General features: G+C 48.9%; 2 protein-coding genes and 1 non-coding gene across 9 annotated transcripts in view; all 3 read left to right on the top strand.

Annotated features, from left to right (window-relative positions):
• The window catches only part of CPEB1 (cytoplasmic polyadenylation element binding protein 1), a 54,288-nt gene extending 43,739 nt beyond the window's left edge, over positions 1-10,549 (top strand). For 3 of the 7 annotated variants that reach the window (XM_025049991.1, XM_025049998.1, XM_025050014.1), the window contains 9 exons: positions 186-441; positions 2,451-2,564; positions 2,879-2,983; positions 3,851-3,987; positions 4,258-4,323; positions 5,470-5,668; positions 6,971-7,065; positions 7,612-7,692; positions 9,057-10,549. In XM_025049991.1, the coding sequence (XP_024905759.1) occupies positions 186-441; positions 2,451-2,564; positions 2,879-2,983; positions 3,851-3,987; positions 4,258-4,323; positions 5,470-5,668; positions 6,971-7,065; positions 7,612-7,692; positions 9,057-9,167 (1,164 nt within the window). In that variant the 3' untranslated portion in view covers positions 9,168-10,549. The remainder of the gene's footprint in view (positions 1-185; positions 442-2,450; positions 2,565-2,878; positions 2,984-3,850; positions 3,988-4,257; positions 4,324-5,469; positions 5,669-6,970; positions 7,066-7,611; positions 7,693-9,056) is intronic. The other 4 variants (XM_025050010.1, XM_025050016.1, XM_025050006.1 and 1 more) reach the window with 3 other exon arrangements.
• Positions 10,550-12,249: 1,700 nt separating this feature from the next.
• Positions 12,250-15,358, top strand: RPS17 (ribosomal protein S17). Its single transcript, XM_006905302.3, has 5 exons — positions 12,250-12,396; positions 12,669-12,820; positions 13,339-13,444; positions 14,061-14,126; positions 15,232-15,358. The coding sequence occupies exons 1-5, from the start codon at positions 12,394-12,396 to the stop codon at positions 15,310-15,312; spliced, it is 408 nt and encodes a 135-aa protein (XP_006905364.1). The 5' UTR covers positions 12,250-12,393; the 3' UTR covers positions 15,313-15,358.
• A 7,734-nt stretch (positions 15,359-23,092) lies between these two features.
• On the top strand, positions 23,093-23,211 carry LOC112484077. The gene has a single exon (XR_003047881.1). It is a non-coding gene; the product is annotated as a 5S ribosomal RNA (ribosomal RNA).
• The last annotated feature ends 4,252 nt before the right edge of the window (positions 23,212-27,463 follow it).

Genomic DNA, 27,463 nt, shown 5'->3' with positions numbered 1-27,463 from the left:
AAATGTTGAATTGGGGAGAAATGATTTTGTTTTAAATTATAGTAGAAGGACAACTAACCTTAAAAATGCATACGAAGGAAGTCTAAAAGAAACTAAAAGGTGTTTTTCATGCCTATAGTGTTGTTACTATTTTTATAACAAAACTGTCCTTTAAAAACCTGTATCTTCCTTTTTTCCTCCCTTAGTCAAGCCTTCGCATTTCCCCCCCTCTGCCCTTCCTGTCTCTGACAGGGGGTGGGCCCAGAGATTCTTTAAAGATGGGGGTTGGGTCCCGGATGGACCAAGAGCAAGTCGCTCTCGCTGCTGCAGTCACTCCCTCCCTAACCAGTGCATCAAAGAGATGGCCAGGAGCTTCTGTGTGGCCATCCTGGGACCTCTTGGAAGCTCCCAAAGACCCCTTCAGCATAGAGAGAGAGGCCAGGCTGCACAGGCAAGCTGCAGGTGAGTGTGGCTGTGGGCGCGCTTGGGGCCCAAGGCCTCATTCTGGGAGCAGCGTAAGTGGCCTCAGTTCGCAGAGTGGTAAACTGTCTGGAAGAGGGCCTGGGTGCATGGTGAAGTCTCTGGATCTGCTCTGTGAAGTAAGTGCACAAAATGGGACAAACTCTGGAATCGTTGGAGGCGGAGCAGGAAGGAAGGAGGCAGATAACCTGGTGCACGGGGCTGTGGCAGTGAGGAGTTGGGTCCTTCTCACTCACGCCCTCCCTGGAGATTGGCCGTGCCCTGCTGCCCCTGTTGCTGCTTTCACAGGTGGACGTCTCCAAGAGGAACCCTGGAAGCGATGCCCGGAGTTTTCTCTACCTCCCCGCCTCTAATCTGACATGTCAGATACAACCCCTGCTGGGGCTTCCTTCCCCCAGGCTTTCTGACTGGTACACTTGGGTGCACTGCAATGGGCGGTCCATTAGTCAACCTCTAAGGTAAAGGAGGTCCCCAAGTGGCCTGGTCTCCCAGGAACCCTTGGGTGCTGTCATTTAGATGGTCTCAGATACGTCGTGAACCTGCTTTTCATCTTGGCGGTAACTGAGTCACAGAGTCGTGGTGTACTGCGGCTTCAGAGCATTGCACACCGACAGCTGTCCTGAGGCCATGGAGTCGACGTCTGGGTGAACGTCCAGTGTCTCCATCCCGTTTGCACCCAGAGGCCTCAGCCTGTCTCTTTTTCCACTCACAGAGCTGGGCCCCTAATGGTGCTGCTGCTCTGTTCACTTAATGGTTTTGGCAACCCATCTTTGTGCTTTCTCTAGTGCCATTGTTTTCCTGTGAAATGGCATTACCATGCTTTTGGACGAGGCCATTATATTGACTCCTCTTTTCGCAAAATATTGCTGACAGTGCCCGATTTCTTGCTGTAGCAACACATTGAGCCTGTGCCTTTTAGGGAATGGCCTTCCATGTCATTGTCCTGAATGAAAATGACGGGTCATTTCATTAGCTCTCCTCCCCAGTGCCGAAGGAGGAGGAGGAGGAGAGTAAAGTGGGCAGGGACAGGGCGCCCCACTGAGGTCAGTCTTCTGACGCCCAGCCGTGAGAGAAGCAAAAGACAGCAGTGCACGGCCGGTCTCCAGGGAGAAGCACGAGTGAGACGGACCGGCAGAGACCGAGTCAGGGCAGGATTAAAGACTGGGAGGAAGCTGATCTGGTCACCAAGAGGAGAGCGGCCTCTAGATACTGTGTGGCAGCCCAAAGGGAAGAGAGCGTCTACTCTGTCCGGCGACAAGGGTTTCTTAACGAGGTGTTTGAGTCAGAGTCAGAGGAAGCTCACAGCGGATGTGGAGACTGGTGTTTGGTATAAGTAGGGAGCCAAGGGGTTGGAGGGATCCGTTATCTTATGGTGTCGGCATCAAGGAAGGACCATTGTCCGCTTGAGTACCATACAGGTAGCTCTGGCAGTGACGGGGTATGGTTTCTGACTTGGGAACAACTGTGACACTCTTGTCTTGTTGGGTCGCTAGTGGTCGTTTTTATTGGTGATGCCCTAACTTCTGTGATTGATGAGTTCAAAGTGAAGACAGGGAAATGAGAGTTGGATGCTTTTCATTTGAACATCCGGGGAGAAGGTCCATTTGGACCAGTAGGTCTTGAGGATATTGAGTACAGAATTGCTCTGTTTATGTTAGAATAATTATCAATTTAATCAGTATGTAAGCAATGAGTAGATAAAACTGCTTTATGGTTAAAGTGTCAGCTGCACGTCTGAAAGCCACGTGGGCTGTGATCGCTCACCTTGCACATCTCCCAGTTTTAGTGGAGACGGAACCAGTGAGTTTTGCTGTGCTGGGCCCGCTGGGCTGGTGAGGCGTGTCTTCTAGCCTTTTAGAGTAGTCACGGGTGTTCTTCCAGGCAGCCAGGTTTGGACTGTGGCTTGGCCAGTTCCTCCTGGACAGCTTCACCCCAGGGCAGGGCACTGACTCTGTTGACTCTCCAGCCCGTTTCTTTGTCTTCTGCCTAAGCTGTGAATGAAGCCACTTGTACCTGGAGTGGCCAGCTTCCTCCCCGGAACTACAAGAACCCTGTCTACTCTTGCAAGGTGTTCCTCGGAGGCGTCCCTTGGGATATTACGGAAGGTGAGCTGCCGCCAAAGCCTCCTGCTTGCAGGGTTGCAGGTGGGCATGTCCTTCAGGGGCGATGGGCTTGGGCTTGGGCTTGGGCTTGAGCTTGAGGCCGAGGCGCAACCTCTGCCTGAGCACAGCGAGTTACAAAGGAGGGGGGTACACTTCCAAGATTCCTGTAGTGCTCTGTGACACCTCACACTTGTGCTTACACTTGACACCTGGGACTAGGGTGAGTTCTCAGTCGTTGGTCAAGGCGGATGAGCCTGTGCCATGCCTTCCTGGGGGTGATGCCTCAGCTCCTGTCATTCTTTCCCATCTTTTTGCAGCTGGCTTGGTTAACACCTTCCGTGTTTTTGGCTCTTTGAGTGTGGAGTGGCCTGGTAAGGATGGCAAGCACCCTCGGTGTCCTCCCAAAGGTAATATGCCTAAAGGTAATAAAGACATGGTAGGAGCTTTTCTTTCTCCCTAGCACGTATTGCACTAAGGGATGCTGGGACGTCACCGCCGCATGCTGGTAGCGTGGTCTGGGCACCCCCAGCACACAACTCTCAGCTGTCAGCACTTCTCTGCCACTAGCACGCCCCTCCGTCTCTCCTGTTCCCTCCGTCCAGACTCACCTGCAGTCGGAGCTGACTCTGAAACCGCTTTGTGGAACTTCTTTGTGCACTTCTCTCAAAACCTGAACCCAACAGCTCCTCTACCCTCAAAACGGGGCATTTGAAAAGCTTTCCTGTGCCTGTCTTTTCTGCCCAGTTACGCTCTTGCCTGACCTGATTCCGAGATCCCTTTGGAGTTGGCAGGAATGAGGACCAAGCACCTGATCCTCACTGCTCTGAAATGAGATCCCTTCCCTGTAGGAAGGAGCAGGTGCTATTTTCACCCTGCCCCATCCTCACTGAAAATGTCCTTATGAACTGGACCAGCAGCAGTCGAACTAGGCTTGTAGAGCAGGGCCTCCATCCCCTGGCAGACGGGCCACAGAAAGCCTGCCAGGAAAGCCTGGCTTGGCCGACTGACCCCGCTCTGTGTCCTGGGAGAGAGCTGTGTGGCGATAGTGGACTCTGTACTGCCTGGCCAGTCCCTTCCCCCACTAGGGTGGGAGACGGTGCATGTCTCCCTCTCTTGGCCTGGCCATCGGGCGTAGCAAGTGCTTCCATTCAGCAGGGCTTTTAAGGAGAAGGACCAGATTGTGTGTGACACAGGAGGCCACCTGTCTTAGAAGAAACGGCCAGCTGCAAAACCAAGGCAGAGCAGGGGCCACCTGAGGGGTTTTAATGCAGTTTCTCCTTTGGGAATAGGGTACGTGTATCTGGTCTTCGAACTCGAGAAGTCTGTCCGGGCCTTGCTGCAGGCGTGCTCTCATGACCCTCTGAGCCCCGACGGCCTGAGTGAATACTATTTCAAGATGTCTAGCCGAAGGTTGCGCTGCAAGGAGGTGAGCTAGTGCGAAGTCTCTTCTGGGTCTGGGCAGCTGGCGTGTGGGCCGTGGATTTCCTGGGGTGGGTGGGCGTGCAGGCTGCAGGTGAGTGTTCCTACTGGAGCAGGAGCTGCTCTGCCTGCCCCACAGCAAACACAGCAAAACACGCTGAATTACATTTAAAAAAAAAAAAAAAAAAAGCTTTTGGCCTCAGTAAGCTACCTGCGTGCTCCTCCCCGTGGGAATCGAACTGCCTCCCAGTCCTAATTTTGCTCTTCTTAACTCTAGCCCACACTTCTGTCCCGAACATCTCGTCTTAGAAATGAAATTGAAAACAGCAACTTCCGATCTGTGGTGGGTAAATTCCTCTTCAGCCCACTCTATTCTCACATCCTGCAGAGCCCCACCTCCTTTGGGGCCTTTCTTTGGAAGTCCTGTAATCCTGAAGTCTTCTGTTTACTGGGAGAAAAAGCTCGGAAAGCCCGGCGGCCCTCGGGATGTACACCAAGATGGTGGCAGTTCCCCGTGGGACTGGGAAGACCAAAATGAGCTTTCTTACCTCTGTGAAATTGGCTGCCAAGGTGACTTTTCACCAGGCTCTCTCATTTCTGGGGCCACCTAGGCCTAGAACCCATCAGTCCTGACTCCTGGTCATCTCACCAGGCCTGGGTGAGCTCTGCAGACGCGTCTGTTGAGGAGGCTTCTTGGCCTCGGCCTGCTCTGTGCCGTGCTGGCCTTCTCCAGGTCTTGTCTCCTGTCCTGTGAACTGCCATTTCTGCCTCCTTGCTGGTTTCTGCCTCAAATCTCTTCCTGTGTTGAGACATTTTTTTTTTTTTTTAGATCTTCACAGGGTAATCTTCCGAAAACACTTGCTGGTCACCTGTCAGCACACTTCATTGTGGAGTCTTCTGCCTTCTATGCCAGATTTTGTTCCAGGCTCAGGGAATTCAGAGGCAAACGAGCATGATCAGCTCCTGCCCTAAAGTTCTCTGCTCTGTCAGCCCCTGGTGATGTCCTGCCTCTCGCCAGTTATTCCCATTGCCCCTGGCACCGTGAGCCAGCGACCATCTCACGCAAATACCTTAAGTGTCCCCACCTTCTGTCCTTCCCTTTGAATCCTTCCTGTCCCAGAGTCTGCAGACTGTGCCCTCTCTTCATCTGTGTCCATGGTCCTTTGTTGGAACCACACAGTGGAAGCTTGTGACATAGTGCTGGGTTCCTGGGTATGACAGTTTGGTACCATTTCACTTGCTTTCCAGGATGAGCGATTGCTGTTCAGCCACTTATTTTCACCCTTTGGACACGTGGACACAGTAAAAGTCAGCTCTAGTTGGGTCGGGGTGAGTGTGGCTTACATGCTTGGGGCTGAGTGATAGCACTTTCTCATTTGCTGCCCAGGCCTCAGCAGCCCAACTTCAGCATCTCCAGAAGCTTGTGCCTTTCCACATAGCCTCTGTCTCTGGCTCCTGCCAGGCTGACACACCTTTGGGTGGTTTTCAGGTGCAAGTGATCCCCTGGGTCTTGGCTGACAGCAACTTTGTCTGGAGCCCATTTCAGAGGTTCGACCCCAGCAGGACGGTGTTTGTGGGTGCTCTGCATGGGATGCTCAATGCCGAGGCCCTGGCAGCCATTCTGAACGACCTGTTTGGTGGAGTGGTGTACGCCGGCATTGACACAGATAAGCACAAGTATCCCATTGGTGAGTGTCCCACTTCTGTGTGGGAAAGCTTGGTGGCTCTTGGGATGTAGACCAAGATGTGGTACTTTCCCGTGGGAGCAGAGAGGGAGGCCTGACCTAGGTCTGCAGATTGGCACATAGCAGCAGCATAGCATCTTTTTCTAGAAAAACCTCCAGTACTGACCCCTTGGTACCCCCCTCCCCGCACCTCCCGTGAAGGGGAAAACACAAAGTGATAGGAGGCCATAGGAGGCGAAAATGAGAGAGGACCTTTGGTAGGAAGCCCAAGGCAGTCTGGGACAGACCAGGTAATGGTTCATTGAAAGGCTAGGTCATTCCTGAACTTGCCTGGCTGGCTTCCTTTATTAAGAGTTGTTGAAAAGTGGCCTTGTCTAGGGTCACAGACCAGGTCAGGGTGAAGGAGCACTCTGAGTGGCTCAGGCAACAGAGTGTGGTCACGGCCTCTCGTCCCAGTGGAGGGGAGTCTTTGGGCCTAAACCCTGGGTATTTGCTTAGCCCCCCAAGAAAGGAGGGTGGTTCCCTAATCATGGCAGAACAATTGTCAGTGGTGAGGTTTGGAGGTGGAGCAGAGCCTGAACTTTCTGATGGAGACATCGCTAACTCACCTCCCTAAATGCTAGCTCTGCTCACCCCGCCCCCGCCCCCAACACACACACTCAACACTGGTCAGGAAGGAGCACCGTGTGCTCATTAGTGCTCACCGCAGACTGGGAACAGGGACTTCAGAACCTGCAGGGCAGAGGCGGCACTTGGCAAGATGAGGCTCTTCTGGCTCTTGCCAGGTCTCTAAAGGACCTCAGGCCAGGAGGGGGGTGGCTGCAGGCCCACCTTCCCAGAGAGGTTTTATCTGCATCTTGGTTTTCACTCTGAGCCCTTTAACCTTACCTGTGCACCCGCCGGCATCAGAAGACTCTCCTCCCTCCCCATTTCAGTCAGCAGATTCTTCCCTCATTCCTGTTTGGTTTGTGCCATCATGGTCTGTGACCTCGCTGTCTAATATGGGAGCCAGCAGCCAGATGTGGCTACTGAGTGCGTGAAGTGCAGCTAGTGCCACATGTTGAAATAGTAATATTTTAGGTATGTTAGGGTAAATAAAAAACGTTGTTAAAATTCCCCCACTTTTTTTTTTTTTTTTTTTTTTCACTTAAATGCAGCTACTAGAAAACTTTACAAAAGTAGCTCACAGTATATTTTTGTTGGACATCACTGGTCTAGAAACAGGGTTTTCTGAGTGTTGACAAAGTGGGATTTGGGGGGAATTTGGCCAGAAAGTATATTTGTTCTTCTGTTTTTTTACAACAGGGTCTGGTCGTGTGACTTTCAATAACCAGCGTAGTTACCTGAAAGCAGTCAGTGCTGCTTTTGTGGAGATCAAAACCACCAAGTTCACCAAGAAGGTGAGTGGGCTGGTCTGCGCCCTTCCTCAGGGTTGTCTGAGAGAGGCCTGAGCCTGGAGCTGTCCCTGTGCTGGCTGTGCCCAGGGCAGGGAACCGAGCCCCTGGGGACTGAAGTGGGGTTGGGGTCTGAGGGTGGGCCAGGTCTTGGGCTCAGGAGAGGGGACCAAGACTGGGGCGCCTCCTCAGCATGGGAGCCTTCCCTCGCTGTGGTGTTTGACCTGCAGTGCTAGGTAGCCTGACTCCCGCTCTCCTGATCTGCATCCTCTGAACCTTACCTGTCGGTGGGTGGTGGCGTGCCGGGTGCAGGGCGCTGAGAAGCCCAGGCAGGAGTGTTTGTGGTGCCCATGCTGCCGAGGCTGTCAGCCTGGCCCCGCACGTGTGTGTGTCCTCAGGGGTCTCTGTCCTCTTTGCCCACAATTCTCTCTAGGCCCCTTCAACACAGGAAACAGCCTGTATCACACAGAGCCCAACAGTGAATGGCCCCTCCCTAGTCCATGGCCTCCTGGTGAGAAGAGCCACTTCACTCCCCTGTTGTTCTTCCTGCAGGTTCAGATCGACCCATACCTGGAAGATTCTCTATGTCATATCTGCAGTTCTCAGCCTGGTCCTTTCTTCTGTCGAGATCAGGTGAGTCCCCTGGGCACTTGAGTTGTCTGGGAAGTCCCCGTCCTCAATTTAAAGTGGTCATGCCACTATTGTCACATAGAATACTGGTGTTGTCAGGTACATACTGTGCTCGTCTAGGCATGGAGGACGTGCTGATGGTCAGACGGGGGACACGCTTTGATGGCTTGACCCAGAGCTCGTGGGAAAGCCTGCTGAGTTGAGTCTTGATGCTTTGGCCTCTTGTGCAGGGTGCTGGCAGGCAGTGCGGCACTATTGGTGATAGATTCATGGTTTCGGAGGATAGGAACCTGGGTGGGTGTGGTCAGCAGTGCCCTTGAGCTGGCACTGTTGTTTGAACTCCAAGGCCTTCCAGGTTGATTTTCCCTTTCTTTACCTCTGAACTTCTGGACTGTTTTTGATGCTTGAACCTGATTTGTACCCCTCGTTGTCAGAAACAGGCAGAAAGCAGCAGTGGTTCTGGGTGGCGGTGCATGGATCTAGGTGTGTTTGAGTAAAAATGCTTCTCAGACTTTATTATGCATACACATCACTTGAGGACCTTATTTAAATGGAGATTATGATTCAGGGGGTTTGGGGTGGTGCCTGAGACTTCGTGCTCTTGACAGGTTTCCAAGTGGTGCCAGTGTTGCTGATCTGCACCGTGCTTGTGACGTGGGGAGGTTTGGGGCCTAGCAGTCCACTCATGCTTAGTTTTTTGCAGTGGTGCTGTTGCTTGGGTTTGGAGTCTCTGGCTAGGCAGGCAGGCTCCAGAATGGAGATGTCAAGCCCGTTCGGGTTGCTGGGTCAAGCCTGAGAATGAGCATCTCTCTGATCAGCCTGTGCAGCAGGCTTTTATGTGTCAGATCTTTGCACAGATGACCCCCCCATTTTTAGGTGATTGCTCAGAGGTCAGTTGCTTGTCCGAGGTTACACAGCTCAGAGCAAGAGGTAGGACAGAGACTGAGGTGCATACCCAGTCACCTGTCCTCACTTGGTGGGAAGAGGAAGGCATGTTGTCTGCATTGGGATGTGGAGTCACTGTCTTTAAACGTCATCTTGTATCAGCAGCCATTTGACGCAGCTGCTCTGTAGGCTGAGCAGGGCGGAGGACTGGAGGAGCCGCTGTAGTGGGAAGGGCTGAAAGCAGCCGCAGGTCTCTGCACGCAGTGGGGGCCCGGCACGTCTGATGAAGCAGGCCGCCCGGAGGAACATGGAGAGTGGGCTTGCTGGGTTCGGTCGGGCCTCTATGGCAGGGGGACAGGGTTCCCCGATGCCCTCTCTTCTAGCCCCACAGAGGCCCACAGGAATCCCCACTCCCTCGCAGGCAGAGCTGGCCAGCGCTGACACAGGCGAGGCCTGTCTCCTTTTTTCTCCTTCCACGCCAGGTGTGCTTCAAGTATTTCTGCCGGAGCTGCTGGCACTGGCAGCACAGCTCAGAGGGCCTGCGCCACCACAGCCCCCTGATGCGGAACCAGAAGAACCGAGATTCCAGCTAAAGGAGCCGGCCTCGCCCGCAGGCCTGTGGTGCCCAAGGCTGGCAGGTCAGGCAGCAGCCTGTACCACGAGGCCACTGGCGACCAGGGAGCTAGCTTCCCAGGACAAGGGAAAATCATAGTCACCTTTGCACTTGCTGAATCTGTCTTTGTTTCTGCACTAATTAATGCACAATGAGTTTTGTCGGGTTTTGTTTTCAGGGGGGTGTGCCAGGGCAAGGACCCTCTGGCTTATACTCCCAGTGACTCTGTAGTTTTCCCAGATTTTAGTTCCTCATTTTGCAGATAAAAAGCAAAAAAGAGCTACGTGTCCAGAAGGTATTGACACGATGCCTACATCTAGGTTTATTTATTAAAAGCGCTTTTTTTTACATTCCTTGCAATACTGATGGTGATGATGCACAGGTCTCATTGGTTTTTCTTGCAGTTGCCATACAGTGCCTTTCCATTTATTTAACCCCCACCTGAACGGCATAAACTGAGTGTTCAGCTGGTGTTTTTTACTGTAAACAACAAGGAGACTTTGCTCTTCATTTAAACCAAAACCATATTTCATATTTTACGCTCGAGGGTTTTTACCGGTTCCTTTTTACACTCCTTAAAACAGTTTATAAGTCGTTTGGAAGAGGTTTTTTTTTTTTTGGTTTTGTTTTTTTTCCTTTCCTGGCAGCTTTTAACATTATAGCAAATTTGTGTCTGGGGGACTGCCGGTCACTGTTTGTTTTTTACAGTTGCGAACAAGGCATTTGCAACTAAGAACAAAACTTTTTTGATTTGAAACAGGACCAGGTAAACGGTGTTTGAGCGCTGCTGTATATAGTTCTAAATGGTTTATTGCACCGTCTTAAGTTGCACTTATTTGGTGGGGGAGGGTTGATAGACGTTTTTAATCACAAAGTCACAGGACTTTTTTTGTTTTGTAACTGAGCTAAAAAAGGGCTGCTTTTGGTGGGGGCAGATGAAGGCTCACAGGAGCCCTTTCTCTTAGAGGGGACAAGTACCCTTCCCTTACTCCTTTCATTTGAGAAATGTGTGAAGCAACAGTTGCAGTTGACAGAAATGCTACTGGAATTTGAAAACTTGACTTTTTCTTTTTTCCTTTTTCTTTTTTCTTTCTTTTTTTTTAAAAAAAAACAAAACAAAAAACACCTACTTGCCCCTCTTTGGGAAGCTGTGTGCCAAAGAATCAGTGTCATAACCCACCCCCTCCTGCTGAGCTGACGTTGCACTGTTGCATATCCCAGCTACTCTGTGGGTTTTGTGAAGCTGTGTGTGAAGTCTCTACCTCATTGTAGTATATGCAGGCAAGGCTGCAGTCTCCTACAGATGTGTGGAGTAAGCTGTGGTGTAGTTTTTTTGGCACATAATAAACACGTTGCAGCAGAGTTCTGGTCTTGTCTCTGTGTCTGAGGGCTGCGGGCCAAGGGGCAGTGGGGTAACAAGTAAAACTCCGGAGTGAAAGTTCACGTTTCCTTGGATTTTCTGTCATGGGATTCCAGCCCAGGTAGATGGTGGGGCCACGTGAAGACCTGCCCCTGTAAGTACTTCTGTGGGCAAGTGCACCTGGCAGGTGGGTACCTCTAGTGCAAATGTGAAGAGCCCTCACTGAAGCTTCTTGGGGCACCTCCTCTCAGCTCCAGACTCAGCTGGGGGGGAACTGGAGGCACAGCTGCTCAGGCATCGTTGTGAGCTGCCTGTCTCAGCCTCTCCTGTAACCCCCGGGCCTGTTTCTTGACGATGGGAGGCTTTCCATCCTGTGGACTCGCCTGTGCTAATCCAGTTCCTTTCCGAGAGGGAGCCATGCAGGGCACTTTCCGCCATCCTTCAGAGAGCCCTGTCGTCGGGACTCGTCTCAGGCTTCCAGGATGGGTGAGTCGGCTGATTTTGTCAGGTAGGTTGTGCCTGGGCCCAGCTGCCAGTCTGATCTTTTGGCAGATTGCATTCTAGTCTGAGGTGTGGGGAATCCTGCACACCGAAGTGTCCTTTTTGTGAGAGGTGCAGGGGCTCACTGTCAGGGGTCGGGAGTCCCTCAGCCAAGGAGCGGCTTCGCCTTTCATTTGAGGCCTGGCTGGCAGCGGCTTGGTTCGACATTTGCTGGTAAAGTCAGTTCCTGTAACTCTCAGGAGAGTCAGCCTTCCGTTTTGGCCACTCTTTATTCTCCTACAGGGAGGGACTAATGTCCCAGTCAGTTCAGTGTGACTGGACTGACCAGGGTAACTAGTAGGTGAGTCGAGAGATGAGGCATAGCCCTGGGCCCCTTATGCAACCTGGCCAGCCAAGCCCAGACTTTCCTTGAGTCAGGTAGGGGCCCAGGACTCACTTTAGCCGAATTGGAAGGAGGAGGCATGGTACTTCCTAGGCTAATGAGGCCATCAGGAGAAGCCACCAGGCCTGTACTGGTGGCTTCAGAGACCCTGATTTTAGGGTGGGTGTGGCAGCAACGGCTTGAAGACAGTGGTTGGACAGGCGCCGCCTCAGTTATTGGGAGCGGTGTAGGTGAACTGGGCCCTCCACTTACATGTTTGACAGCTTGCTTCGTTCTGGGCACTGTTCCAGGCACTGGGAGCAGCCAAACCAAACGGCCCTTGCTGTCGTGGAGCTCACCCCTTGTTGAGAAAACGAAGACAAGTCAGTGTGACAAGTATTAAGAAATATTAGAGCAGCTTTCTAAGTTGGAGGGAAAAGCCCCTCTGATAAGGTGATGTTTGAGCAAGGATTAGGAAGAAATGAGCCTCTCCCAGTTGTACCGGGTCTCCCTCCACCAGGCTAACAGGACAAGCCTCTGACTGGTGGAGTGGGTAAGAGACCTGAGCGGGGCGCCATCCCCTACTTCCTCACCTTTCCACGCTCCTGAATCGCCTTCTCAACGATCCTAAGCCTCTCTCCCTCTCCCTGGCCTATGTGGAGGGGATGCACTCCTTGTCTGGAGCACATCGAACGGGCGATCCGGTCAGAGCCTAGAGACTAGAGAGGTCGCCCCGCCACAGCGCTAGGCGGGGCCGAGCTCGGAAACCCAGGAGGTCCGCCCACAAGGGGGGCGGGACGGCTGCTGCCCTGCCCGCTGGGCTGGGGCGGGCCTCTTGCACTTCCGCCCCTCGCCGCTAGGGGTCACTGCAGCGCTCTCGAGTTGGTTCAGCGCGTCCCTGGCAAAGAGGAAGCGGCTTTCTGGCCCGCGCCTTAAAGGAGACTCTCTGCTTCCTACTTCCTCTTTCACCAGGGACCCGCGAAGATGGTAGGTGCTTTGCCTCGAAGCTGGCGTTTCCCGCAATCGCCCTCCATCCACCGCTTTTCGCGGTCCTCATCCGTCAGGGAGAGGCACCGGGCCGTCTTAGGCCGGAGCCTCCGCGGGCCGCTGGCCTGCGCGTTGACCCCCGCGCTCCACTGCCGCCCGCCGGCTCTCCTTCCCCGAGCTCGGCCCCAGCCCGCGGAGCCCGGGGCGTGACGCCGCACTCTGCCCCGGAGGCCTGTCCTGGCCTGCGGTGACCCTGTCTTCTCCACTCGCAGGGCCGCGTTCGCACCAAGACCGTGAAGAAGGCGGCCCGGGTCATCATCGAGAAGTACTACACGCGCCTGGGCAACGACTTCCACACCAACAAGCGCGTGTGCGAGGAGATCGCCATTATTCCCAGCAAGAAGCTCCGCAACAAGATAGCGGGGTGAGTGGGGTGGGCGCCCGGCCTCCGGGGCGCTGTGTCTGCCGTCCCCCGACTCGGGAGGGGATCGTGCCCTGTTTCGCTAGTGCGTCGCCCGGTACCCCGGGGAAGAGCGCTGCAGGCGTGCGTTTGCAGGGTGTGTTGTTGGGATTGTCTCACGTTCGCGTTGTATCTGGCGGTGACACTTAGACGAGATGAGCCTCGGTCAGACCTCCGGGACACTAATGTTAAGTACAGGAAATTGTGTAATTTGGCTCTCGGAGGAAAGAAAATGAAAACCGGGCGGAGAGGATTTGACAGCTTTGAAAGAATTTGAATAGAGGGTGTGGTAAGCACCACAGGGACGGGTGTGCTTAGGCGGTGGCGCTGCGGGGACCGTTCAGAGTCTGGGTCCCTAGGATGGCGACTCCTCCCTTCTCACTGGAGAAAAACAAACTGCTACTTGTGTACCGGGTGTTGTGTGCGCCAGCCTGAGCACCTGTGTGTTCTCAGTGTTCTCCTTGGGCGTTTATACTTTGTAGCTATGTCACCCATCTGATGAAGCGGATTCAGAGAGGCCCCGTGAGAGGTATCTCCATCAAGCTGCAGGAAGAGGAGAGAGAGAGGAGAGATAATTATGTTCCCGAGGTAAACTTTCTGGGTCTTTGGCTCATCCTGAAAGATAAAACAGGCTCCTGAGAACCCTTTCAGGTACCTGGTTCCTAAAGGGGCCTCAGCTGAGTTTGAGAAGGAGGGAGAGGGGCTTAGGGTCGTTGGGAAGGTGATTCAGGAGCTGTGGAAAGGTGGGGAAGTAGAGGGTGGCGCCCTGCTCAAGACCCCCACCCACTCCACGGGTCAGAGGCTTGTCCTGTTAGCCTGGTGGAGGGAGACCTGGTACAACTGGAAGAGGCTCGTTTTTTAATACCCCTAACCAGCTGTAGGTGCCGCTAACTTTAACCTGCCTGTAAATTAGTCTGTTCTGCTCTGTTGGGGCTGTTGAAGTCCATTTTGATCTCAACATGAGAGCCCTTAATGACGTTTGACTTGTCATGTCTGCTGGCTTCTTCACCCTAGCATGGTATTGCTGAAGGTTTTCTGAATACTGATAAGGTGGTAACGAGGGCATTGAAGGCATATCCAGGAGACCTGATTTGGGGCCTGTAATGCTTAGGCTCACCTTCTAGGATCCTGTTCCGTCCCCTTTCTGGGGGAGACGAGTGATAACTCATTGGTTGATATTTTGGCCCTGCCTTGTTCCTTCTAGGTCTCAGCCCTGGATCAGGAGATCATTGAAGTTGATCCTGACACTAAGGAGATGCTGAAGCTCCTGGTAAGGCTTCCCTGGTCAGGAACCATCAGCAGCTTTCCACCGTCTGTTACAGTGCCAGCTGACAGCTGTTGAATCTTTAGAGTACACGAGGCGTCTTTCTCAGTGTTTCCCACACGTTCTTTTCTGGCATCTTCAGTTCTGTGGCTGGCTCCTCACACTGGCCCCTGTGGTTCCAGCCCTTGCTCTTACACTCGGCCTGCTTGCTCTTGGGGACTTTCTTCTGTGTCTGTATGCTTTACCATTCCAGTGAGCTGTGGTCTCACTTACAGATGCTTGTTACCAGGCTTTACTTAGCTATCTTCACTACGGGTTGATGCATGGCTCCTTTGTGGCTTATCTTAGTACTTGTGCGAAGTTTTCACATGGGCTTCAAAGCCCAATGGGAAGTTGGTGATTTAGAGCAAATGAACTCTCTTATCACCATGACCCAGCTTCAGAAAAGCATTTCCAGGACAGTTAAAGTCTGTGGACCATCCTAAAATAACCACTATCCTGAATGCAACTTTTTAGTTTTAATTAGAAAATTGGTTTTTGAGGATAAAGTGGGAAATTCTTTATCCTCAAAATATTATTTTGAGGTATTTGGTGGGCCCACCCCACTTGGATTGAACTGGCTTAAAGGCAGGCCCTGACCTCCATCCCTTAACCACTCTACCTGGGCCCTTCACACATGTTGAATGCTCAGGGCCTGCCATTTGTGAAGCCCGCCTGAGGCTGGTCCTGGAAAGGAAGTGGCACTGTGAACACCCTAAAGCAGTGATTCTCAAAGGGGAAGATTTTACTTCCCTGGGGGACATGTGGTAATGTCTGGACACATTCTGGTTGTCAAAGTTAGGGGGTCCCAGCAGACATTAGTGGATAGAGGCCAAGGATGTTGCTAAATGTACAGTGCACATGATGCCTGGCTGTTGGAGTGTTGCGTCCTTGAGATCTCCAGTAGACCTGTGAGTTTATGGGTCCGGGGCGGGGAGGAGAAGGCCTTCTGTTAGGTTTTTGCACATGACATCAACCTGACCCCAAGCTGGCGGAGGCTGACAAGCATGGGCTGGCAGTGGTCCTTAGATCTCATTGATACAGCCACACTGAATCCATTTTATTGTTCCAGGACTTTGGCAGTCTGTCCAACCTGCAGGTCACCCAGCCTACAGTTGGGATGAATTTCAAAACACCACGTGGAGCCGTTTGAATCTTTCTGCTGTGCTGTAATATGCCAATAAACCATGGACAACTTTGCCTGTGTCATCTGTGGGGTCGGGTGCCAGTGGAGCGAAGGGCAGGAGTTCTTTCTCAAGAGAGAAATCCTGAAAGAACGGTCTGCAGTATGAGCACCTGTGACCCGTGCGGTGCCCATGGAGATAGCGCCTAGAAAGTGCACACTGCTTAGCTTGCCAGCTCCACCCTGCTGGTTCTGGCAGGCCTGGCAGGCCCTGAGCTCTGGGCGAGTGAGGAAATGCTTTCTCTTCTGCACCCTGCATGCGCCTCAGCACCTCCCAGGTGCATGATTTGGGCTGATGAAATTGCCCTTGAAGGGGTAACACTCCGGGGAGTGTACGAAGGTTGGGCTTTCTGTGATTGGGAGGTAGGATAGATAGTTCTGTTCAGTGTTGAGCCCAGTACCTGGAGCATATGAGATCAAATGTGAGTGGGTGTGTTGGGGAAGATCAGAGAAAAGGAGGTGTCAGTTGATGTAAAGGAAGGCAGCTCACTAGCTGGATCCTGGGTAGATGGCTCTGGGCTTAGAATCCGCTGAGGCTATGGGTACAACTGTGGTGGGGTGGGGCAGTAGTGCCTGGCCTAGCTGGCGCCTGTTGAGTAGTGGGAGAAGGAACTGTTCAGTTATGTGTTCCATGTACTTGTCTGCTTTTCCTGCTCGGGCTCAGTTGGGTGGGTGTGTGCCACGTGCATGTGTCAGGCTCTGCAAGGAAGTGGCAGAGCCCAGGTGGGTCTTGCTCTCCACTGATCCTTGCACATTTGCTTCTGGCAGATTTGTACAGCAAGCATTCTAGAAATGATAATTTTGATAATTTCAAACTTGAAAATTTGCAAGAATAGTACAAGGAACTTCCAAATATTCTTTATCCAGCTCTACCAATTTTGCTCTAATGGTTTTATATATTATATATCTTTCCACATATACATATATGTGTGTGTGTGTGTGTGTGTGTGTATGTATATATATATATACACATTTTTTTCTGATCCTTTGTGTTTAAGTTAGGGACATCCCTTTTTGCCTCAGATATTTGTGTCTGTTTTCAAAGAACAAGGATGTTTTATGTAGCCACAGAATGAATAATGAGCAAAATCAAGAAATTTAACGTTGATTCAATACTATGTAGTCCATCAAATTTTGCCAGTTTTCTCTATAATGTCTGTCATGGTTCTTCTTTCCTGGTCCAGGATCCAACCCAGAATCATTAATTGCATCTAGATTTCATGTCCCTTTAGCCTCCTTTCTGTCTTTCATGACATATTTGAGAAGTATTGGCTGGTTTTGTAGAATGTACAATTTGGGTTTGATGTTTCCTGGCAATTAGGTTTAATTTAGCATTCTGTAGGAATACCACAGAAAGGATGCTGTGTTCTTGGGGCACCGTGAATACAGAATGTCACTTTGTCCTATTTTTAGTGGTTTACTTTGAGCACTTGGATTAAGGTGCATCTAAGTGTTTTCACTGTAGAGATACTTTTCTCCTTTGTAATTAAGTTGTGAGGAGGAAGGCTGAATACCCTTTTCAAGTTTTCACTAACTGGTGTTAGCATTATTCCCTCATGTTTTTGTAAGGAGGAGCTTTCTCTTGACAGCAAAGTTTTGTTTTCGTTTTTTGGCGTGGGGCGGGGCGTTCTCAGCAGATTCTCTTGCCTTGCAAGTGCAGCTCTGTGTAAAGAAGCGTCCCCTCTCCCCTTAAGTGTTCGGTGTCAGCGGTGGCGAAGGAGTTGGGTTTGCTCTAGGGGGAGAAATTAGAACCAGGTTAAGGAAATGAAGACTAAGCCAGCGAGGCTGTGGGCTGTGCGGCTCGCCCCCCGACCCCCCGCAGTGGGAGGCGGTGTCTTGGCGCGCACCTGCCGGCCAGGTGCCTCGGCCCGGGCGGGGGAGGAGCCTGGGGCCTCTGCGCGCAGCTGGGGCGAAGGGGGCGCCGGCTGCGCGGGGGCCGCTGCGGCAGCTTTTGCGGCGGAGACTCCGCGCCTCCGGTAAGTTCTTTGCCCTGAATCGTCCTCGGTTATTTGCGTTAAAGAGGAAATTTCAACCGAGTGAAATGACTGAGCGAGCTAGAAATAAAGTGAACGCTTGTCGCGCACTTTTTAAAAGGCCAGCGAGGGAGGGAACGGAGGGAAGGTCAGTGCGGAGAAGGCCAAGGGCGACTTGGGCGTGGCGGGAGAAGCCCCGGGTGCAGGCGGGAGGAACGCGAACACGGCCGCGGGCCCCGTGGCCCCTGCCCGTTCGCGCGTGAACCCTGAGCAAAGGACGGTTCCCACTGCCAGGTGGTGGCGAGCCGCCGCACGCGAGCAGAAACGGTCTGTGCAAATGACAGGAAATTCACGCGGGGGCCGGTCCGTGCGCTTCCCGTGCGCTTCCCGGGCTGCGGCCGCGGCGGGTGAGTTAAGCAGTTGCCGCAGACAGGTGGCACCGCTAGCGCTTTGCACTGCGTTGCACTCACGTGTGTAACTTCGCGTTTCGACCTGCTGCAAAATAAAGTATCTTGAAATAAAGTGTTTCGAGTGACATTTTATTCTAAAAAATTAGTGCCTGCTCACGTTTTAAGAAAGACTTTGTCTGCTTTGAATGTAGGAGTAGCTTATTCCTTAACTAAGGGAGGACTGCTGGTTCCTATTGGTGCGTTGATTTCTCTGGAAGAAATACGTTCCGAGAAAATAAACTTAAGACAACTAGCTTTTGGGTGAGAATGATTGCTCAAAGAGTTGAGAACCTTAGAAACGATATCAACAGTTAATTGAAAACAAAGCAAACGATTTTCAGTAGTTTTCCTTGGGGATCAAATGTTACCCATACTGCTAGCTTCTTTATGCAGGACTCGGCCCCAGGTGCGAAGAGACTGAAGCATGAGCCTGCACGGAAGAGCCTGCATAGGACCGCTGCAGGTGAGATTTTTTTTAAAAAAATGAGAAATCACTAATTCAGTATAACTTGAAGTGGGAATTGGCTGAGTTAATGTTACAGCTGATGGTGGTAGAAATATGTATGGAGGAGAAAAAAGCTTATGGATAAATCTCAAAGCTTGCAAAGATAGTGTTTAAAACATAACGCTGCTCATTATGCTGCTCATCAGTAGGTATTCTGTAGAAAATATCTCAATCTGTCAATTATCGAGCCAGTACCTTTAACAATGAATTTCACTTGTAGATTTTACCGAAGTTTATGGAACTGAGATGGTTGATGGTTAAGTTCCCTTTTTCAATTGTGGTAACAATGATATAACATTTTTCATTTTAACCATTCATAAGTACAATTTAGTAACATTAAATACATTTGCAATGTTATGATAACCATCCTCACCGTCCAAAAAGTAACTCCCCACTCGCCTGCCCCTCAGCCTCTGGTAACCTGCTTTCTGTCTCTGAATCTGCCTATGCTAGGTGCCTTGTGTAAGTGCAATCGTGTAGTGCTGGTCCTTTTTTGTCACAGGTGGCCTATTTCACTAAGCATCATGTTTTCAAGATCCACCTGTGTTGCGTATATCAAATTACATTCCCTTCGGCTAAGTCTAACATAGGTACACACGCACACCACATTTTATCCATTTATTTGTTGGTGGACATATTGGTTGCTTTCACGTTGGGTTATTGTAAATAATGCTACTGCAAACATGGCTGTACAAATATCTTTTAAAATACCTGCTTTCAGTTATTTTGAGTATATATCAAGAAGTAGAATTGTGAGAAAATATGGCAATTCTGTACTTAGTTTTTTGAGGCAGCGCCATACCATTTTCCACAGCAGCTGTACCATTTGACATTCTCATCAGCAATACACACCACTGCCAGCAATTCTTTTCTGTTTTTTTTTGTTTGTTTTTTGAAAAGAGCTATCTCCATGGGTGTGAAGTGCTGTCTCATTCTGGTTTTGATTCGCATCACCCTAATGATTTAGTGTTGTTGACAATCTTTACACGTGTTCATTTTTCATATGTATATCTGTCTTTGGAAAAATCTCAAGTCCTTTGTCCATTTTTGAATTGGGTTTTTGGGCTTTCGATACCATACATGGTTATTACAAATTATTCCGGATGTTAATCCTTTGTCAGGTATGATTTGCAAATATTTTCTCCCTCTGTGTGTTACGTCTTCTGTTGATGGTGTCCTTCACAAAAGCTTTAATTTTTTTTCCCTTAGACTCAGTGTTGATTACACTGAATGTTTCTCGTTTGAGAAGGGCAGTGATTTTAAGAGGAAGATGGACAATCCTACTCTTCCTCCCCAAAGATAGAGAATTATGCAGGGAGAGGGATAGGGTCCCCTTCATTATGTCTCTTGAAGTTCACATTATCTAAGGAATAATATGTGTGAGATGCTTTTTTAGGTGCTAGAGAGAGAGCGGTTAATTAAGAACTGCCAAACATCTGCCATCAGGGAGCCTGCGATCTGCTTGGAGTTGGGAAAATAAACGAATGTGTCACTAGCTTATTGTTCAGTTAAGCATTCATTTACATTTTTGGTAAGCATCTCACCTTTAGTTCTATGTCCAATGTTGTATTTATGCACAAGGTGTATAATGCTGCCTGAATCGTAAGCTTTTGGAAGGCAGGATGAGGTATACACACTTTTCTTTTTGGTACAGTCATTAATTTCTAGGTCATTATGACCAGCATCTTTGAAACAATGAATAAAACGCTATTCTCTCAAAATGCCGTGTTCCATTTACTTGCCCTGCTCCTATTGACTGTTTTTTGTGTGGTAAGTGAATAAATTTCATGTTGTGAAATTGACCTTTGTAGATGTCCGTAGAAAACATAGTGTAAATCAGTCTTTCCCTCTTCTTGCAGAAGCAGATGCAAGCAGTGCACGACCCTTCCCACTAGGGTAACAATGTACTTTATACTCTTGAATAAAACTAGCATTTGAAAAAATACCTAATACAACATCATGAATGTGCTGTTTTCCAGTGGATTTCCAATTGCTATATGATTTTCTTTAGAACCACTGCTGGACTTCATTAGGTTACCCAAAGAATCCATCCCCAGTTGCATAATCATGTTATTTGTGGGACCATTTAAATAGCTGGCAAAATTAATAATAATAGTGTCTACTGTTTTTCAGTTAGAGTTGACAATATTATAGTCGTTCAAGGTGTACAGCGTAGTGGTTAGGTGTTTATATACTTTATAAAACGTTCCCCCTGAGTAGTCTAGTACCCACCTGGCACCAAATTATTGACTATATTCCCTTTGCTGTACTTTACATCCTATTACATGACTATTTTGTAACTGCCAATTTGTACTTTTTAATCCCTTTACTTTTCTTACCCAGTCCCCCACCCTCTCCCCATTTGGCAGCCATCAGTTCTCTGTAACTACGGGTCTCTGTTTTGTTTGTCCATTTATTTTGCTTTAGATCCCACATGTAAGTGAGATTATGTGGTATTTGTCTTTCTCTGACTTATTTCACTTAGCATAATACCCTGTAGATCCATCCAAGTTGTCACAAATGGTAAGATCTCACTTTTTCATGACCGAGTTATATTCTGTTGTATATATGTATCACTGTCACCAATTGTCAATCGATGGCACTTAGGTTGCTTCCATATCTTGACTCTTGTAAATGGTGCTGCAGTGAATATAGGGGTGAACCTATCTTTTTGAATTTGTGTTTTGAAATGTGGGTTTCTTCAGATGCTCAGAAGTGCGATGCTGGTTCATAAGGTAGTTCTGTTTTTAATTTTCTTGAGCTCCCTCGTGCCGTTTCCGTCGTGGCTGCACCAGTTTGCAAGGCCACTGTCAGGACACCACGGTTCCCTGTTCTCCATCCTCGCCGGCGCTGGTTTTCTGTTGATTTGTTGATGATCGCCATTCTGACAGGTGTGATAACTCATGGTGGTTTTGGTGTTTACTGTTTTTAATGGTTCAAAAATATCGTGTTGAAAGCTGGACTCTTGTTTTTCTTCTTGAGGATAGAATGAACAGACTCCATGTGAGGGAAGAGAGGAATACAGAAAATACAATGACTTAGGTTTTAAATGAGAATGTGTCTTTTCTGCTAACGGTCCTGCCCCAAGGCTGCTGGCAGAAGGCTCCAGCCTGGGAGCCACGTGAGACCCCACCTGGCCACTGCTGCTGATGCCCTGTTGTTCACGCCAGGCTCCTTGCCTGGGTTTTACTACAGCCGTGCTGGCTTCCAGGTCTGAGTGGCAGGGACGCCTTGCTCCTTCATTCTGTGTCCTTGTCACTTGGAAACCGAAGGAGCTGTGTGCATGCCCCCAGGTCGCACAGCATCGTGACAACAGCTGCTTTAGCTGCTGCCTGAAGCTCATCTCTCAGTGCTCAGAGCCAGTATTTGAGACAGGTGCTGACGGGTCCAGTTTTGCCCAGTTTCCCCATCGGGCTTCCCTCGTTTAGCCAGAACCTCTCCTGTGTCTTGTGCAAGTCATCTCAGTCAGCTCACCAGCAGACACGAGGAAATTTCAGCGTGGACCCAAACAGGGACACTCGCCACTAGCAAATCTCAACCCTTTCACGGTTGACAGAGAAGAGCAGATCGTTTTAGAATTATAAAATCTTTTAACCAAGTGCATACATTTTTTAAATAAAAATTATAAGAAAATTAAACTCCTGTTCAATATGAAGCTATACATACTGGCTAATACTAGTCAGTATTTATGTTTTTTAATATAAATATCCTTTTCATTAAAAGTTTTATTTTCAATTACAGTTAATAGTCAGTATTTTATATTAGTTCCAAGTATACAGTGTAGTGGTTAGACATTTATATGATTTACAGTGATCCCCCGATTAGTCCTCACCTGACACCATGCAGTTACTGCAGCAGTGTTGACTGTTCTGTACTCTCCACCCCCTGTGCTGACTGCATCCCCGTGACTGTTCTGTGATGACCAGTTGGTACTTCTCAGTCCCTTCACTTCACTTTTTTCACTCAGCCCCCGACCCGCTTCCCATTTGGCAACCATCAGTTTGTTCTCTGTATCTGTGTGTGTCTGTTTTGTTTGTCCATTTATTTGGTTCTTTAGATCCCACATATAATAAGTGATATCATGTGATATTTGTCTTTCTCTGACTTATTTCACTTGCAAAGTACCCTCTAGGTTTATCCATGTTGTTGCAAATGGCAAGATTTCATTTTTTTAAGGCTGAGTAACATTCCCTTGTCTTGCATGCACATCTTTATCAAATTGTCTATTGATGGGCACTTAGTTTGCTTCCATATCTTGCCTTTTGTAAACAATACTAAAATGAACGTAGGGGTGCATATATCTTTTCAAATTAGTGTTTTAGATTTTTGGAGTTAAATACCCAGAAGTGCAATTGCTGGATCATAAAAAAAATTTTAATTTTTTTGCAGAACCTCCAGACTTTTCTATTGTGGCTGCATCGGTTGACAGTCCCACCAACAGTGCACGAGGGGCCCTTCTCTCCACACCCTCACCAGCACCTGTTCGTTGATTTATTGGTGGTGTCAGAATGGCTATCTCATGGGGATTTATCTTGCATTTCCCTGACGATTAGTGACATTGAGCCTCTTTTCATGTCTCTTGTCCACCTGTGTGTCCTCTTTGGAGAAATGTCTATTCAGGTCCTCTGCCCATTTTTTAATCAGATTGTTTTTTGTGGTTGTTAAATTGTATGAGTTCTTTACATATTTTGGGTATTAACCTCTTACCAGATGTATCGTTGGTGACTCTCTTCTCCCGTTCAGTAGGTGGTCTTTTTTGTTCCCTTTTCTCTCTGTCGACAGTGTCCTTTAATTCACAAATGCTTTAAATTTTGATGAAGTCCGTCTACGGCCATGCCACCCTGAACAAGCCCGATCCCGTCTGATTTCGGAAGCTAAGCAGGGTCGGGCCTGGTTAGTACTTGGATGGGAGACCACCTAGGAAGACCAGGTGCTGTAGGCGTAAAAAAAAAAAAAAAAAAAAAGGCCAGGTCCTTGCAATTGCAATCTGAGGTCAACCAAGGGTTGCCTCGCATAAAAAGAAATTTTTTTTGATGAATTCCAATTTATCTTTTGTTGCCTATGCTTTTGGTGTCATATCTAAGAATCTTGGAAAACCCAAAGTTATGAAGAATTACCCCTATGTTTTCTTTCAAGAGTTTTATGGTTTTAGTGCTTATAGTTAGGTCTTCGATCCATTTTGTGTTAATTTTTGTGCATAGTATGAGTAAGGGGTCCAGCTTCATTCTTTCACATGTCGAAGTCCCGCTGGCCCAGCGTCATTTGTTAGAGAGACTGTTCTTTCCCCGTCGAATGGACTTGGCTCCCTTGTCAGAAGTCAGCGTGAGTGTTCGGGTTTATTTCTAAACCCCAGTGCTGGTCCATTGGCCTGTATGTCTGTTCTTAGGCCAGTGCCCGCGTGTTTCGGTTACTGCAGGTCTGTAACCTTGAAGTGTGGGTCCGTTAACTTTGTCCTTTTCAGGCTTTTTGGGGGCTCCCTGAGGTGTGTCATTTTGCTAGCGTTGCCATAAAATACCACAGGCTGGGCGACTTACACGGGAATTTATTTTTATGCAGTTCCGTAGACTAGAAGTCCAAGATCAAGGTGTCAGCAGGGTTGGTTTCAGTGAGGAAGCCTCTCTCCTTGGCTTGCAGGTGGCCACCTTCTGTGTGTTCTCACATGGCCTTTTTTCTGTGCGTGCACATCGCTGGTGTGTCTGTGTCCAAATTTCTCTTCTCATAATCACACCAGTCAGATTAGACTAGGGCCCGCCCTAAGCCTCGTTGTGACTTAATCTCACTAAAGGCCCCATCTAATACAGTTACATTCTGAGGCGCTGGGGGTCAAGGCTTCAACATATGAATTGGGGGAGAGGGGAGGACACAGTTCCATATGAATTTGAGGATGATCAGCTTTTCCATGTCTGCAAAAAAGTTCCTAGGAATTTCGTAGGTGGTGTCGATATGAGAAACGTCTAAACCTGTAGAAAATTTTTACGAGTTTCAGTCAAACTGACAGCAGTAGCGAGGAAGCAGAATCTCAAGGGATTGAGAAAATGCTCTAGAGAACGGGCGTTACTGTTACATTAGAATCAAAGGAGGAGAAGCGAGGAGGGTCACAGGAAATCCATTGCCGGCAGGAGAGCAAAGCAGGGAAATCGCCGGGACTGGATTAAAAGGAAAATGGAGACACGTGGTTCTTGGACACTGGTGAGTCCGAGGTCGTTAGCAACATGTACAGCACTCAGATGGCATCCGAGGGACAGTGTGACAATGAGTGGCTCTGGGGGCTTGGCCCCGGTGCGGTGGGCTGTGCCCCAGGGGTCTGCAGAAAGGGGGTTACTCTGACTCGACATTCCAAGGGCTTGTTACCTTAGATGCACAGAGACAACAGACAGGCTCACTTAAGGTCAAGACCGACCTTTGTCAAGGAAGCCACAGGCCAGGAGGTGGCTGCGCTCCGTGACCTGCTGTTAGGGATTTTTGTGTGCAGACCCTCCTGTGTGGTTGGTTAATTTTGGCCCTGAGCTTGTCAGGTGTAGTGTGTGGCCCCCTTTTTGTCCACAATGGCTTTGGGGAGTGTGGACGCCTTGAAAACACTGTTTTCCGGTCTGGTGAAGGGATGGCTTCTGACTGACTTAGGCCTTCTTTAATGTCTTTCAGGGCTGTTTTGCAATTTTCAGGAATAAATCTCTCTCTCCTTGATTAAATTTATTCCCGGGTGTTTTGGTCTCCTAGATTGTGATATTGTGAGATAATAAGAAATAGATATTTGGTCTTCATCCCCAGTTCTTGGCTCAAAAGCTTATGAAAACCTTGGGATTTCCTGAGTGATGGGGTTGGGAGGGCCTGTTTCATTATCCATGATGACCCCTTCAGACCACACCTGAGGTGATGCTAATGCACTGACTTGCCAGCTCACAGGTAGCTCCAGGATTGCGCTGGTTGCTGGTTGGTTATTAGAGGGCTGACCTCTGGGGACTAGGATTAAGTTAATCACCAGTAGCCAATGACTTAATCATAATTCAGCCTCCATAAAAACTAAGTGATCATTGGAACGACATGGATGGACCTAGACTGAGTGAAATAAGTCAGAGAAAGAGAAATACTATATGACTTCACTTATATGCAGAATCTAAGGAACAAAAAGAACAAACTAAAACAGACTCACAAATACAGAGGCCAATCTGGTGAGACAGCCAAAGGGGAAGGGTGTTGGGCTCGGAGAATGGGGCGAAGGGGTAAAGAAGTACAAATTAGCAGTTGATAGATGGTCACACGGCGCAGGGGATGCAGTCGGCAGTAACGTTATGGATAGAGGGAGGGCCAGAGTGGGGAGCAATTAGGGGGATCGTTTTATAAACTGTATAAATGTCTAACCAGTGTACTGTATGCTTGAAACTAATCAAATTAAAAAAAATAAACGGTGAGATTTGGGAGAGCTAAATCCCTCCGGTCCCCATGCAGACCTGACCCTAGGTGCCTCTTCGCCTGGCTTTTTGTGTCCTTTACAATAAACCAGTAATAGTAAAGTTTCCCCTCAAACTGTGAACCATTCTTACAGATTACTGAACCTGAAGAGGGGGTCATGGAAGCCCCAATTTATAGCCAGGTCAAGTAGAACTGTGGGTAACCTGGGGACCCCCTACTAGTGATTGGCCTCTGAAGCAGGGGGCGGTCTTGAGGTCAGTAGTGTCAAAATTGAATTAAATTGAAGGCCACCCAGGGTGTGTCTGCAGAGCGGGAGAATTGCTCGGTGTGGAAAACCCACATGTCCATGTCGTTGTAAATGGAACTGCTTTCCTAAGTCCCTTTTCCATTGTTCGTTACTGGTGGATAAAGAACACATCCGTTTTTTGTGTGATGACCTTGTGCTCTGCAATCGTGCTGAATTTATTAGCTCAAGGAGCTTTCTGGTGGGTTCCTTGGGATTTCCTATGGGTCGGATCATGTCACCTGCAAATAGAAATGGTCTCAGATGCCTTTTCTTCTTCCAGTTGCCCTGGCTGGAGCTTCTAGTGCAGGGAGCAGCTTCTAGTGCAGGGAAAGCCGAAAGGCTTTCTGGCGTCACGTGAAACCGTGGGTGAAACTTTCATTCTTTCCTCACGGAGCCTGGTGTCGTGGCCTTTTCATAAACGTCCTTTTTGGTGTTGAGGACTCTTCCCCCATCCCTGGTTTTCTGAGGGTTTCTGTCACGAAAGGGTGTTGCCATTTGGAAATGCCTGTCCTGCGTCAGCTGAGGTGACCGTGTGTTTGGTTCTCTCCAGCACTGTGACGCGTGACGATTTTCTCACACCAAACCGCCCCCGCGTCCCTAGCGTGAATTCCACCTTGTGGCGTGTCAGCCTTTTCAGGGGCTGATGGATTCGGGTTGCTGGTATTTTGTTGAGGATTTTGCATGGAGATTCATAACGGGTATTGGTTTCTGACTTTCCATTTTGTGACGTCTTAATATGGCATTGGTGTGAGGGAAATCCTGACTTCGTGGAATGAGTCGGAAAGTGTTTTCCCCTCTTCTGTTTTTTCGAAGAGTTTGAGAAGGATTGATGTTGATTTCTCTTTAGATGCTCAGTAGAATTCAGCAATGACTCCATGCGGTCCTAAAATTTGCTTTTTGGGAAGTTTTTGATTGCTAATCAGTATTTTTACTTGTTAGAGGTCTACTGAGATTTTGTGTATTCTTGAGTGAATGTAGGTAATTTGTATGTTTCTAGGAATTTGTCCATTTTACCTAGGTGATCCGGTTTTGATCTTTTCAAAGAAATTTTTAGTTATACTACTTCCCTCTCTCCCTCTCCCCCTTCTTCCTTCTTCCTCTGTCCTGCTTTCTCTTCCTCTTGACTGTTTTTATCTCTAAAGGTTTGTAAAAACTGATCTTTTCAAAGAAACTTTGAGTTACATTAATTCTCTCCCCCTGTTCCCTCACCCCTCTTTCGTCCCCTTCTTCCCTCCCTCCCTGAATTGGTAAAGGGATCTCTCCAAAGAAGAAACTTTCAGTTACATTCTCTTTCCCTCTCTCTCTCCCGCTTTTTCTTTCTTCCTCTCTCTCTAAAGGTTGGTAAAAAGTGATCCTTTCAAATAAGTAACTTTTAGTTACATTAATTCTGTCTCTTTTCCTCTCCAGCAAATTTAGTTCACTCTTCTTTTTTTAATTCATCTTCTAGTATTTTCTCATTGATTCTTTGACCCATTGGTTAATAATATATAGTTCAGCT

This window comes from Pteropus alecto, unplaced genomic scaffold, assembly GCF_000325575.1.
Source record: "Pteropus alecto unplaced genomic scaffold, ASM32557v1 scaffold60, whole genome shotgun sequence".
In the NCBI taxonomy this organism is placed as follows: Eukaryota; Metazoa; Chordata; class Mammalia; order Chiroptera; family Pteropodidae; genus Pteropus; species Pteropus alecto.
This window is presented reverse-complemented; position numbering and strand designations above follow the sequence as displayed.

Excerpts from the sequence above, each read along its gene's own strand:
- RPS17 (XM_006905302.3), top strand. Across the intron at positions 13,445-14,060 it reads GAGATAATTATGTTCCCGAG|GTCTCAGCCCTGGATCAGGA; the intron begins GTAAACTTTCTG and ends TGTTCCTTCTAG. Across the intron at positions 14,127-15,231 it reads AGGAGATGCTGAAGCTCCTG|GACTTTGGCAGTCTGTCCAA; the intron begins GTAAGGCTTCCC and ends TTATTGTTCCAG.